Raw genomic sequence first — 14,725 nt, 5'->3', positions numbered from 1 at the left:
ATTGTTGTACATCTCTGACTATAAAACCATAAAATCACAGACTTTAATTGAATGGTATATGAATTATATCTTTATAAGGCTGTTTTTGTAAAGTTATTCATTCTGTTGTGGAATTTGAGGTAATTTTATTTATTTATATATATATATATTTAATTTTCTACAAAGAGAATGTTTGCTTTAATGAATTAGGAGAGGATTACTCTGGACTTTCTTAGTACAAATGTTTGTGCTTCTTATTAAAACTAATCCTTTCCTTCCTAACCTTTTATATAAGCTGCATTGCTCTTTTTCATTATATTACTCAGCCTAGCAACAGACACTGTTTTTCTTCCTCAAGCAGGACATGTTCGAATCATGAATTTCATTTGTGTTGGCCCAAGGATACCCTCTCTACATACTCTGATAGGTTTGCACTGCGTGAGCTATGTAGAACTGTCTAGATGTATAAAACTGTATAAATATAAACTGCTGCCGCTGCTGCTGCTAAGTCACTTCAGTCGTGTCCGACTCTGTGTGACCCCGTAGACAGCAGCCCACCAGGCTCCCCCGTCCCTGGGATTCTCCAGGCAAGAACACTGGAGTGGGTTGCCATTTCCTTCTCCAATACATGAAAGTGAAAAGTGAAAGGGAAGTCACTCAGTCGTGTCCGACTCTTCGCGATCCTATGGACTGCAGCCCACCAGGCTCCTCTGTCCATGGGATTTTCCAGGCAAGAGTACTGGAGTGGGGTGCCATCGCCTAGAATGTATTAAAAATCCATTTCTAGGGCAAAAGATCAAATCATTTTCTTAATTGGAAGGAACTGTAGATAGAGAAATGACAGTGTCCAGGGCCTGTCCGCTGCTACACCAGCACTGACGATGTGAACCCGACTGAATCCCACAGCCACGACTTTTCCTGTATATTACTACATTTAAAAAAAAAAATTTGAATTGTTTGGGAGTGTTCTCTGTGAACTGGATTTTTCCTCAGTATTCTAGAATTACAAAGAAGAGAAAAATGGTCTCTTATCTCATCAGAGATTTTGGACCTAACCTTTGTTGATTAGTTTACAGATAACAGGATTCATAGGGAAGTAACCACTTGGTAACTCATTTTCCTTGTTTCTTCATTTGAACAGGTGACATCTTGTTGAACATCAATGGCATTGATTTGACCAATTTAAGCCACAGTGAGGCTGTGGCAATGCTGAAAGCCAGTGCCACATCCCCCACAGTGGCCCTGAAAGCACTGGAGGTGCAGGTGGTGGAGGAGGCTGCCCAGGGCCTGGACGAGCCACTCAGCACCGTCAGCGAGAACGAGTACGACGCTAGCTGGTCCCCGTCGTGGGTCATGTGGCTCGGGCTGCCCAGGTGCTGAGGCTTTTCTGTTCTTTTATGGAAAATTGTCATTACAGCCTTTATTAGGGTGTAGCACAGCAAAGTTAATGAGGAAGGAAAGAGGCTTTAGTTAGATAAAAGTAACAACCCACTCCAGTGTTCTTGTCTAGAGAATCCTGTGGACAGGGGAGCCTGGAGGGCTGCCATCTATGGGGTCTCACAGAGTCGGACATGACTGAAGTGACTTAGCATGCATGCACTGGAGAAGAAAATGGCAACCCACTCCAGTATTTTTGCCTGGAGAATCCCAGGGACGGAGGAGCCTGGTGGGCTGCCAGCTGTGGGGTCGCATGCATGCGTTGGAGAAGGAAATGGCAACCCACTCCAGTATTCTTGCCTGGAGAATCCCAGGGACAGAGGAGCCTGGTGGGCTGCCGTCTATGGGGTTGCACAGAGTCAAACACGACTGAAGCGACTTAGCAGCAGCAGCAGCTACGACTTCAAATCAGGTCAGTTTTTCTTCGTGCTTTGTGACCCCATGGTTTGTAGACCAGGCTCCTCTGTCCATGGGATTTCCCAGGTAAGAATAATGGAGTGGGTTGCTATTTCCTTCTCCAGGGAAACTTCTCGACCCTGGGAACAAACCCATGTCTCCTGCATTGGCAGGCAGATTCTTTACCACTGAGCCACCTGGGAAGCCCCCAGTTTTTCTTAGATTATTAGAGTCAAAAAGGTAAATTTAACAATAAGAACTAAGCTGAAGAGATTTACATATGCTTATAAAAATGATCCCTACTAGAGGTTCCCACGTGGGCCACCATGAGAGTGGGCATTCGGTCTCCTGCTGAGAAGACTGTCCTTTACCAGCCTTACTCTGACACTGCTGGGAGGTGCTGACACGTGCTACTAGAGGCTCCCACGTGGGCCACCATGAGAGTGGGCATTCGGTCTCCTGCTGAGAAGACTGTCCTTTACCAGCCTTACTCTGACACTGCTGGGAGGTGCTGACACGTGCTACTAGAGGCTCCCACGTGGGCCACCATGAGAGTGGGCATTCGGTCTCCTGCTGAGAAGACTGTCCTTTACCAGCCTTACTCTGACACTGCTGGGAGGTGCTGACACGTGCTACTAGAGGCTCCCACGTGGGCCACCATGAGAGTGGGCATTCGGTCTCCTGCTGAGAAGACTGTCCTTTACCAGCCTTACTCTGACACTGCTGGGAGGTGCTGACACGTGCTACTAGAGGCTCCCACGTGGGCTGCCGTGAGAGTGGGCGTTCATTCTCCTTGCTCAGAAGACTGTCCTTTACCTTCACTCTGACATATGCTGAGACTCAGGTGTAGTCTCCACTGGGAAAACCAGGTCAAAGTGTCTTCCTGTCCCAGAGCTGTTCTAAAAGCCCTTTCTTAATCTTTTTAACTCTTCCTTAAAAGGAATATAAAACTGAGTTTTTATTGGACATAGAGAGACTGTAGGCCAAGTCACTGATGTTCACGAGTACGTGCTCTTAACCCCTGTTAGAAAGAGGTCATGGCTTTTGACCAGCTGACCAGCCAGGACATTCTTCATCTGGTTAGTATCTGGTCATGAGACGTTTGGGACCTCCAGACCATGGCTGTGTGGTTTGGTACTGAGGCAGGGAGGATGCCCATTATATTATCATCTTCTTTTCCAGCTCAGTTTAGATTCTTACTGTAGAGAAGAATACTGAAATTGAACTATGACAGAACATTCTTCTAACCCAGTGTGAAAATGATTGATTCTTTAAGTAGTAAGAATGTACCAGTTTCTGAGCCATCTGGTTTCATTTGGAATAAATTACTAATAGCATTTATATGGTACTGTATGGTTTATAAAGTATTTTCACATAAAGAATAACAGAAAAAAGTAAGAACATTATTGAACTTAGTTAATTTAATTTGCTGACTTGTCCTCTTGGTTAAAAGGATAAGACGGGGAAAAGAAGGCCCAAAATTGTAATAGAATTACTGTCACAGGGACCTATAGGGCTTTTGTGGAGAAAGATTTTTTTTTTTACAACAGAGATGATTAACTGCTTCATAGGTTTATTTCAAGCACCAAAAGTGATCTTTCTGCCCATTAAAAAGTCAACATAGCTATAATGCTTTTCAATTCCTACAGACATGCCATCTAAGTTGTGAGATGTTGGCCCTGAGAAGGAGCCTAACTGATTATAAACACTCATCCCAAAAGTCTTTGTGTGAAGTTGCGCCCTCACGCTGAGCAGTTCCGCACAGGTACCTCTGCCTCTGGTCAGGACAGGACCAGTGAAGTCCTGAAGAAACACCCCTGCTACTTGTAGCTCCCCTTTTCTGTTATCCCAGGCTAGTTTTGGGGTCAGCACTTCTTCCTGTGTTCAGAGCATTTTCTGATGTGCCAGGAACAGTAACAAAGATTTTAGGTGAGAAATACACAATATAGTACAAGGCAATAAACAGATTCAATGCAATGTCTATAAGTGGCATTTTTCACAGAACTAGAACAAAAAGTTTTAAAATTCGTATGGAAGCACAAAGGCCTCAAATAGAGCAATCCTGAGAACGAAAAACAGATAAGTGGTCAAGATGGTGGAGTAGAAGGACCTGAAGCTCAGTTTCTCCCACAAACATATCAAAAATGCATCTGCACATGGAATGAGTCTTACAGAGTGCCTGCTGGATGCTGGCAGACGACTTCAGAGAGCTGAAAGGGCAAAGAGAATCTTGGGCTTCAGAAATGAGACCCGGGAGAGGACTGGGGTTGGCTGTGCAGAAACAGCCGGGGAGTGGTGGGCATCTGCTGCAACTACAGAGGGTGTACACGGAGGACGGCTGGCCACCCTTGAGACCAGGTGCCAGTGTCTGGGGATGTGCAAGGCGAGGGGCAGGACCCGCCGTTTTCCCCATATGCATACTCACAGAGGGCAGGACACAGCCTGCACAGGATCCAGGAGCCGCCATGAGCCACCACTGCTGCCTGCCCAGACACCAGGAGGGTCACAGTTGCTGCCATCTCCTTCTCGGACTCCAGGTGTGGTCACAAGACACCATCATGTGAGCCACCACCCGCCCAGATGCCAGAAACAGCCACAAACCACCATCGCTGCTCCCCTGGAACTCCAAGAGTGGTCTCGAGCTGCCTCCACACCCACCATGTGCTCTGGGGGTGCGCCCAAACCACCCCTGCCACCAGAAACTCCAGGAGCAGGCCAGCCACTGCATCTGTACACACCCATCAAGGGGACTTGACCGGCACACACTGAGGAGAGGCGGCAGGCATTCATGCTAAAGACAGCCCTCGCACCAAATATATTAAACCTTCACAAGTGACACAGGGATGCCCCTTCATATAAATAGCCCCCCAAGACCACAGTTTCTCCTAAACTCAGAATGAGAGAAATAGAAGTAAAATAAAGCAGAGGAACCATTTCCCGTTAAAAGGCCAAGCGAATTCCCCTGAAAGAACAAACAGTGAAAGACCTCTTCAGTCTTATAGACACCAGTTTTAAAAAGGAGATGATGAAAATATTGAAGGAATTAAGAAAGGCTATGGACAGAAATGCAGAGTAAAAATGAACTAGAAATATAAAGAAAAACCAAGAAAAATAAGAAAGCTCATTTGCAGAGACAAAAGCTGAGCTGAAGGCAATGAATAGCAGAATGAATAATGCAGAAGAATGAATAAATGGCCTGGAAGAATGAATAATGGAAATCACCCAGTCAGGACAGCAGAGAGCCAAGTTGGGGGGAGGGGGGCATGGAGTGAAAGCAATAAAGAGTGCCATGGAGTAATATAAAGTGTGCCAGTCTACTCATAGTAGGGACTCTGGTAGGGGAAGAAAGAAAATGAAATCAAAATGTATTTGAAGAAATTATGGCTGAAAATATCCCAAACCTAAAGAAGGAAATAGATACTCAGGTTCAGGGATCACAGAGGGTTGCAAACAATCTAAACCCAAACAGACCTACACCAAGACGTAGTATAATACAAATGACAGAAGTTAAAGATTGGATCCTAAAGGCAGCAAGAGAAAAAGTTGATTACAAGGGAAGCCCCACAAGGCTATCAACTGACTTTTCTGCAGGAATGGCAGCAGGCAAGGTAGTGGCAAGATAAATTCAAAAGTCCTGAAAAGAGAAAACTATACCACCCAGGATGCTCTCCCCAGGAAGATTATCATTTAGAACAGAGGGAGAGAAAGGATTTCTCATACAAGCAAAAACTAAAGAATACGGCAATACTAAACATATCCGAAACTCCAATACTTTGGCCACCTGATGCAAAAAACTGACTCACTGGAAAAGACCCTGATGCTGGGAAAGATTGAATGCAGGAGGAGAAGGTGATGACAGAGGATAAGATGGTTAGATAGCATCACTGATTCAATGGACATGAGTTTGAGCAAACTCCGGGAGATAGTGAAGGACAGGAAACCTGGCGCGTTGCAGTCCATGGCGTAGCAAAGAGTCAGACATGAGTGATCAATTTAACAACAAAATACATATCTTAGTAAATTACCTTTAACATCAGTGGACTAAATGCTCTAGTCAAACAGAGTGGCAGCTGGATTAAAAAAAAAACAAGAGGCTATAATATACTGCTTATAAGAGACCCACTTTAGGGCAGAGGACACACAGATTAAAAGTGAGGGGGTGGAAAAACATTTCATGCAACAAATCACAAGCAAGTGGGGGCTGTAGTACTCAGACAAAATAGACTTTAAAGGCTATAAAGAAAGATAGACGGACACTATATAATGATAAAAGGATCAATACAAGAACAGGATTTTATACTCATCAACATACATGCATCTAATACAGGAGCACCCAAATACAGAAAACAAATATCAGCAGACATAAAGGGAGAAAATGATGGGTATACAATAATAGTAGGAGACTTTGATACCCTAGTGATGTCAATGGACAGACCTTCTAGACAGAAAATCAGTAAGGCAACAGAAATCCTAAATGATACAACAAAACAGGCTTAATTTCTATTTTCAGGATATTACATTTAAAAAAAACCCACAATACACTTTCTTTTCATATGCACATGGCACATTCTCTAGGAATTAACCACATACAAGGGCACAAAATAAGCCTCAAGAAATTTAAGAGTATAGAAATTATATCAAGCATCTTTTCTGATCACAATGGTACAAAACTAGAAATTAACCACAGAAAAGAAGAAAAATCAATTACATGGAAACTAAACAACACGCTACTAAAAAATCAATGTCAACAAGGAAATCAAAGAGGAAGTTTTTTAAAATACCTTGACAAATGATAGAGAAAGCCAGTCATACAAAATCTGGGAATGCAGCAAAATTATAGGGAAGTTCAAAGCAATATAGACCTTCCTCAAGAAAACAAGAAAAATCTGAAATAACCTAACCTACCACTTGAAATGATTAGAAAAAGAACAAACAAAACCTAAAGTTAGCAGAAAGGAGGAAATAAAAGATCAGAGAGGAAATAAAATAGAGATTTTAAAAAAATCAGGAAAAAATCAACACCAAGAACTGGTTCTTTGAAAGGATAAACAAGATTGACAAATCTCTGGCCAGCCTCACCAGGAAGAAAAGAGAGAACCCAAATAAGCAAAATAAGAAATATAAAAGGAGACATAACAACCAATGCCACAGAAATACAAAAAAACATGAGAGAAATACAAAAAAACTATGAATAATTAAATACCAACAAATTTGACAATCTAGAAGAAACAGATAAGTTTCTATAAACATACAGCCCACCAAAATTGAATCAAGAAGAAATAGGTAATTTTAGATTACTAGAAGTGAAATAGAATCTGTAATTTTACTGTCTTAGACTTTTTACTTTATATTGGTGTATAGCCGATTGCGAATGCTGTGATGGCTTCAGGTGCACAGCGAAGTTACTCAGCCATATATATGCATGTATATGTTCTCCCTCAACTCTCCTCCCATCTACTCCCTACAAACAAAAGTCCAGGACCAGATGGCTTCACACCAAATATACAAAGAAGAAATTAAACCATACCTTCTCAAACTCTTCCAAAACCCTGAAGAGGAAGGAACACTCCCAAAGACGTTCTGTGAGGTCACCATCACTCTGATACCAAAACCAAACAAATTGCCAAATTCGCTGGATCATAGAGAAAGCAAGGTAATTCCAGGGAAAGCCCTTGATGCTGGTAAAGACTGAGGGCAGAAGGAAAAGAGGGCATAGGATGAGATGGTTGCATGGCATCACCAATGCAACGGACATGAACTTGGGCAAACTTCAGAAGATGGTGAGGGTCAGGGAGGCCTGGCGTGCTGCAGTCCATGGGTCTCAAAAGTCGGACACAGCTGGGCAGCTGAACACCACCACCACCACCTGTGGCTGGCAATTTGTTATGTAAGTGAATATTGAAATGTCTCTGGTCAAATATACTTTTGTGTGACAAAAGACATATTAATACGTCTCTGGTCAATAATGTGTTTAAGTGGCCATACTACCCAAAGCAATCTACAGATTTAATGCTATCCCTATCAAATTACCCATGACATTTTTCATAGGATTAGAACAAATAATCCTAAAATTCATATAGAACCATAAAATACCAGAATTGCTAAAGCAATACTGAAGAAAAATAACAAGGCAGGAGGCATAGTCCTTCAGACATCAGACAATACTACAAAGCTGCAGTGCTCGAAACAGCATGGTAGTGGTACGAAAACAGACATGGGTCATGGAGCAGAACAGAGCCCAGAAATAAACCTGCACACCTACAACCAGGTAACCTCCGACCAAGGGGGTGAGAGTGTACAATGAGGAAGAGTCTCTTCAGCAAGTACTGTTGGGAAGGCTGGACAGCTGCATACAGATCAGTGAAGTTAGAACACATCCACTCACCAGACATAAAACAAACTCAAAATGGCTTGAAGACTTAAAACCGGACACCATAAAACTCAGAAGAGAACATAAGCAAAACACACTTTGACATAATCATACCAATGTTTTTTTTAGGTCAGTCTCCCAAGGCAATAGGAATAAAAACAAAAATAAGTGGGGCCTAATCAAATTTACAAGCTTTTGGATAGCGAAGGAAGCCATAAACAAGACAACCTACAGAATGGGAGAAAATATTTGCAAACGTGACCAACAAAGGTTTAATTTCTAAAATGTATTGATATAAGCAGCTTAAACACTGAAACAGCAGCAACAAAGAACAACCCAATCAAAAAATGGGCAGAAGATCTAAATAGACATTTCTCCAAAGAAGAAATACAGGTGGCCAGTAGGTACATGAAAAGGTGTTCAACATTACTAATTATTAGAGAAATGCAAATAAAGATACAGTGAGGTACCACCTCACAGAATGACCAGCATCAAACAGTCTACTAATAAATGCTGGAGAGTGTGTGGAGAGAAGGAAAGTTCCTACACTGTGGGGGGGAGAATATAAACTGCTACAACCCCTATGGAGAATAGTATGGAGGTTCCTCAAGAAATTAAAAACAGCTACCATGTGATCCAGCAATCCCACTAGGGGGATATATCCAAACAAAGCTATAATACAGAAAGATACATGCACTCCTGTGTTGACAACAGCACTTCTCACGATAGCCAAGACATGGAAGCAACTTAAATGTCCACTTACAGAGGAACGGATAATGAAATGTGGTACACAGTACAGTGGAATATTACTCACCATACAAAAAGAACAGAATGCCACTTGCTGAAACATGGACGGACCTAGAGATTATCATGAGTGAAGTCAGACTACGAGAAATATCACATAATGTCACTAATATGTGGAATCTAAAAAGAAAATGATACAGATGAGCTTATTTACAAGACAGACCCACAGACATTCAAAAATAAACTTACAGTTACCAAAGGGGAAACATAGCAACAAGGGATATTTAGCTGTATACCTAAAGCAACATTATAAATCAACTGTGGTGGTGTTTGGTCACTAAGTTGTGTCTGTCTCTTTGCGATCCCACCACGCTTGTGGTGTTACTACATCTCTGGTCGTTAATGTGTAAAAAGGCTTCCAGTAGAGAGGAGTCCCATGTGTTGGCCTGATGTTTTAGGACAGTACAGGTTGTTTTCGTTATTCTGAATCTTCTGCAGAAGATCAAACAATGCAAATAAGCAGGTGTGTGTACATGCCAGCACACACAGTGGAAGGGCCCCCGCCCCCACCCACCAGGGACAGCAGAGCTGTTGCCCCAGATGACAGCCCACTGGTGTCAGTGTTCTGTTAAATGCTGCTCATTGAGCTAAGAAACCAGAGCACATGTTCTAGCATGTTGTATGTTGCTCCCCGTCCGTAATGGATGCACGGACCATGGTGTGGAGTTACAACAAAGATGAACAGGCTATAAAAAGCCCTCACACTAATTTTTCTTGGTCTCTTGTTGACAGTGCCCTTCATAGCTGCCATGACATAGTCTTACGAAGAAGCTACTTGGGAAGCTGGGGCTTTAGTATCGTCGGCGGATACGAAGAGAACCACACCAATCAGCCTTTTTTCATCAAAACCATTGTCCTGGGGACCCCTGCTTATTACGACGGAAGATTAAAGTGAGTCTTATTGTGCTTAATGATGTGGTTTGCATTTACTGTGATGGACACGGTCTAGACCAAGGTCAGCTCCCAAGTCCAGCCTGTTGTCCATCCTTGTAAATAAAGTTTTATTGGAACATACCCACGTTCCCTCGTTTACCTATCTCCCCGGGCTGCTTCTGAGATGTGATGGCAGAGCCAAGTGGCCAGTCCCAAGACCAGTGACTCACAGAGCCCAGGATGGTAACCTACCATCTGGGCCTTTACAGAGACAGATCTGCCAGGCCTGATCTAGACTGAAGCATCTTGGTACCACAGGTCAGTGCCTGTTGTGAGATTAACAGTAACGCAGAGTCACGCGGACACATTGTGACCTGAAGCTTGCCCTGAGCACCTGAGTCCAGTCCTGTCATTAGGTGACTTTCTCTACAGCACTTATGTCAACATAACGCTCAATTCATGCAAGTCCACGTGGGAGGGATTTTGTTGCATTTTGTGTTAGATTCCTGGCAGCCAGCGTGGGGCCTTGCATTCGTAGTAGAGGTTTCATCAGTATTGATGGATGATGTGCGTGCCAGGCACGGTGCTAGGTGCTGGCTATGGGCCCGCGAGGTAGGTGCTGCTGGTGTTACTATTTTATAAGCAAGACACTGAGGATTCGGGTTAAAAAAGCTGCCCATAGTCAAATAGCTGGAAGTCGTTGACAGCAATTAATCTAGGAGTCTAGGCCATTCAGCCCCTGCCATTGTCACCACTGGGCAAAAAGTACCCTCTCAGCCTCCGTGCCGCCATTCTCAGAGCTCAGGCACCATGAGAAGAAAGAGGCATTCCATCAAGAGATTATGCAGACAGAGGAGACAGGTGACTGTAAGTTCTTGGGACCTAATTTTGGATGCAAGAAACAGTTCTTAAAAAGTGGATGCTGACATCCTAGTCAGAGTGCTGCACAAATCGGGGAGTTTACATTTTGCAAACAGAACAACAGCTCGAGAATATCGAGGAAAATGCATCAGGGTCAGTGTGCTCCAGACCCCACTATCACCTGGTAGAGATGGAAAAATCACTTCAGAGAAAAGAGCGGGAGGCGGGGATGAAATAACCGTTCTCTCAGCCAAGGGTTCAACCAGTCTGGGTCTCATGTGAATTTTAGACTAATTAACTTCCACTTCCTAAAAGAAGTTGAACTAGATCACAAGAAAGTAACATATTCATATTCAAAATAAAGACTAAAAATTATAAAAGATAGAAAGGCCTTCAGATTCACCATCCATTTGTGATAATTCAGCCGAAGGACAGTAAGCATCCTTGGCTGAAAGAGGTGTGGGTCTCATTTAATTGAAGCCTCGAATGAATGGGCTGTAAAAAATCAACAATGAAAATAGCAGCCCCCTCCAAATGTATCATGTGATATTTTTAAAGGAGGCAGCAGATGTATTCTCTTAACTATACATTGCTTAAGCTTCTGTGAAAATTACTCTGCTTTCCTTTGAAATCATCCACCAGTTACAGGAGAGGCTGGCATGGGGGTGTTGACAAGGGAAAGCCAACATAGGCTTAAAAATCACCCAGATATTTCTCAAAGCAAGTCATATAGCCTGATCATCGACAGTTAATGGGTAAGTGTGCCAAACAAATCTCAGGACAACATTTCTGATACCGTGAAAACACTGACTCTTTCTGTCTGTTGTTGTCCAGATGTGGAGACATGATCGTGGCTGTGAACGGCCTGTCGACCGTGGGCATGAGCCACTCAGCACTGGTCCCCATGCTGAAGGAGCAGAGAAACAAAGTCACGCTGACCGTCATCTGTTGGCCTGGAAGCCTGGTGTAGATTTTGAATTTGGTGTTAAGTCGAACAGCTTCCTTTTTTTTAGGTCTTGGAAAGAAACCCCTTTGGTTTTGTCAAGTTTCTGTTAGGGCCTGCTGACGCAGCTGGGACACACAGGGCCAAACCCACTAGGCTTGTCCTTTTGTTATTAATATTTAAATGCCTCCTCCCCTGAGTTTTGTCACATTTCTCTCAGCTCAGAACCCGTCTTCCCCTAACCCTCGTGGGGTCACATTTTCAGAATCCAGGTTCTCAGTTGTCAGAATGTGAGCTGTAATAAAGAATGAAGTCTGCCCAAACTGTGAGCCAGCCGGCTGCCTCAGGTGGCTTCCAGTAGCTCTGTTTTCAGTCACTGAGTCATAAAATGAGTTTCATGTGCCCGAGACAGGCCAAGTGGGCTGTCACTTGGGTGGCCAGTGCCGTGAGTGGCCGCCTGCTCAGTGTGGAAAAGCCGCTCCCCATTTTCATCTGTGCCAACATTTCAAACGATACTGTTTAAAAGGTCATTTTTCTGGCTTATTTTGTATCTACTTTCATCTCAGTACTCATAGATGAAGACATAAGTCTGAGACTACTAAAGGCATTTTTTTAAAAATAATGTACCATTATTAGAATACTGCAGAATAAAAGATAATATTATCCAATGAAAAAAGAATTTGGGAGGTAATTATAGTTTAGTGCTAGAGATGGTAAAAGCTGCATTTACTTGACAGTCTAAAAGATTTCATTTCCAAAGGAATGTTTTGTTATGTAGGAAAATTTTGAAGCAGTTTTTGCTAAAAATCATTTTCTAGAGTTTGTATTATACTTCTAGCAGCAAACTTGGCTGGGAATGTTTTTGTGATTTATGCAATTAGATGATAAAAATAAAGGCATATTGCTATTAAATGCACACTCATATATCACAGCTAAGTAGAAGATAGGCCTTTTAAATTTTATTCTCTTGAGTGTTTTAGAAGCCCTTAATTTCCCCCATTATTGCTTTACTTATGTTATACACTTACTTGTTTCAGGAAAAAGTCTGGAAGATATTAATGTCTGAAACCACCTACTCCAGATTTTAAAAAAAAACCTTTCAATCAGTCCTTGATCACTAGACTGTCTCATGTTTTCTGACATGTTTTTGAAAACTGACCAGCCCATTTTGTTTATCCTTTAATCATCACAGTTGTCCCCTGGAAGAACACATGGAGTGAATAAGAGGAAAGTCTCTACCTTATGGATATTATGTATACTTGAAAAGTTTCATTTATAAACCTAGTTCAGAATCTGAGCTAATTTACAAGTGCCCTCTGTAATAAACGGTGTTAATGATCAGAGAATGTATTTTAGAACACTACAGTATATTGTGAAGCATGACCACGTTACTTTAAAACCTAGCCATTGCATCATTTCTGTAGCGTGTCACAGATTATTCCAGTTAGTTTTTAAATTGTTTTTTTAAACATATCTCTTTACTAAATAAGAAATGGCAACAATGACTGTTATGACACTCTAAGGTCAATAGTTAACCAAGATAGAGTGGAATGCCCCTTGCAGTGTGTTACTATTCTATGGTGACTGGCTTCTGAAGCAGTCTGGTATTGTTACTTGTTACTCTAATTGACATGGAACAAGTTTTTTGTTTTTTTTTTTCCCCTGTTCCCCAAACAGAATTTTGTAGCCCATTTTGCGATTTTTTAAAACATTTTAAAAGAATGTGTCATCCTTGGCGAGTGGCAGTCCATCAGCAAACATCCTGACCACCACTTTGTTATAAATAAAAGGCTTACAGCGGACCCAGGGGCGACTTTTTTCCAATATTATTTTACTGTGGAAATCTTGAAGTCAACTTAAGCTAATTTGGTTTTACTATGAAAGACCAGAGCTTTCGGTCAGAATGATGTTTGGTGATGGAAACTTGTTCATAATTTATTGTTACCGAAAAAAAATACTCAAATCCCCTCATCTCAAGTTAAATGTGTTGATTTGTTCTGTGCCTTCAGTTTACATTACTTCAGGATTTTTCAAATGTGTTTAAATAATAATGTGATAATCATTTAGGATGGAAATAAAAATCCTTTCCACAAGAGCAGCACTGTCTTTTCTTGCACCGCAGGTGCAGACTCGTGTGGTGCTTACTTTTGTTTGTGGCATTGTGTCACACTACAGCATCCCAAGCTCGATGCCTCGGGACCACACATCCATCTTCTGATTGTCACTGCTGAAGGTGGAGCCCACTCGCTCCCTTCTGACTGTCGGGCTGTCAGCCTGTGCCAGACCTCTGGATGGCGGCCACTGAGCACCAGAAACGTGGCAGGTGCCACGTGCGGAAGTGCTAATACCCTGGATGTATTGTGTAATATAAAGTTATTAACCTCACCAACTTGTTATTTTTTGAATGTGGTTACTAGGAAAGTAAATCTCCAGGGTGGCTAACCTTGCATTTCTGTTGGATGCGACGCTGGTCTCCTCACCCCTTCCTCTCACAGCACCTCTCAGGCGGTCCTCACTGGGACCTTGTAGAACTTTGGGTACTGCCTGCATTAAAAAAAAAAAAAAAAGGTTATTTTTAGTTGCAAGTTGGTTCCCAGTTTCCTAGTAAGCTCAAACCGAGGCCTCTGGTCCAACCTCAGTCAGGATTTCTACGGCTCTGCAGCCACACTTACTCCCATCACTCCAGTAGGTGCCCCAGGTCCCACCCTCACGCACGCTGGTCATCTTCCCTCCTGTGTCCCTGTAATGCTGTCCCTTCTCTGCCTGCTCACATGGTCCCATATTTGGAGGCATAGCTTGAATGCTGCCCACTTTCATCTCCACTCCCCACTTTCGAGAGAATGAACCTCCATGTGATGACTCTCAGCAGGCCTTTGTGTTGGTATTTATTATGGCTCCGATCACCTACTTCTACGCATAGTTCTAAGCACCGTCTTTGATCACCACCTTGGCGTTCTGAACACGCTGGTGCCCTGTAATCCTATAGTCTGTAGACCAAGCATCCTACTGCTATGTGAAGTGAAGTCGCTCAGTCGTGTCTGACTCTTTGCCACCCCCCAGAC

The 14,725-nt window shown here is 42.7% G+C and overlaps 1 protein-coding gene across 1 annotated transcript in view; it reads left to right on the top strand.

The window, feature by feature from the left end:
* Positions 1–13,756, top strand: part of LNX2 (ligand of numb-protein X 2) — a 40,060-nt gene extending 26,304 nt beyond the window's left edge. Inside the window, exons 7-9 of the mRNA XM_010851216.1 lie at positions 1,121–1,352; positions 9,719–9,877; positions 11,555–13,756. Of these exons, the coding sequence (XP_010849518.1) occupies positions 1,121–1,352; positions 9,719–9,877; positions 11,555–11,690 (527 nt within the window). The 3' untranslated portion in view covers positions 11,691–13,756. The remainder of the gene's footprint in view (positions 1–1,120; positions 1,353–9,718; positions 9,878–11,554) is intronic.
* Positions 13,757–14,725: the final 969 nt, after the last annotated feature.

The sequence above is a fragment of the Bison bison genome, unplaced genomic scaffold (assembly GCF_000754665.1).
Source record: "Bison bison bison isolate TAMUID 2011002044 unplaced genomic scaffold, Bison_UMD1.0 scf7180017864299, whole genome shotgun sequence".
In the NCBI taxonomy this organism is placed as follows: domain Eukaryota; kingdom Metazoa; phylum Chordata; class Mammalia; order Artiodactyla; family Bovidae; genus Bison; species Bison bison.
The sequence above is the reverse complement of the archived record's forward strand: the minus strand, read 5'-3'. Positions and strand labels throughout refer to the sequence as shown.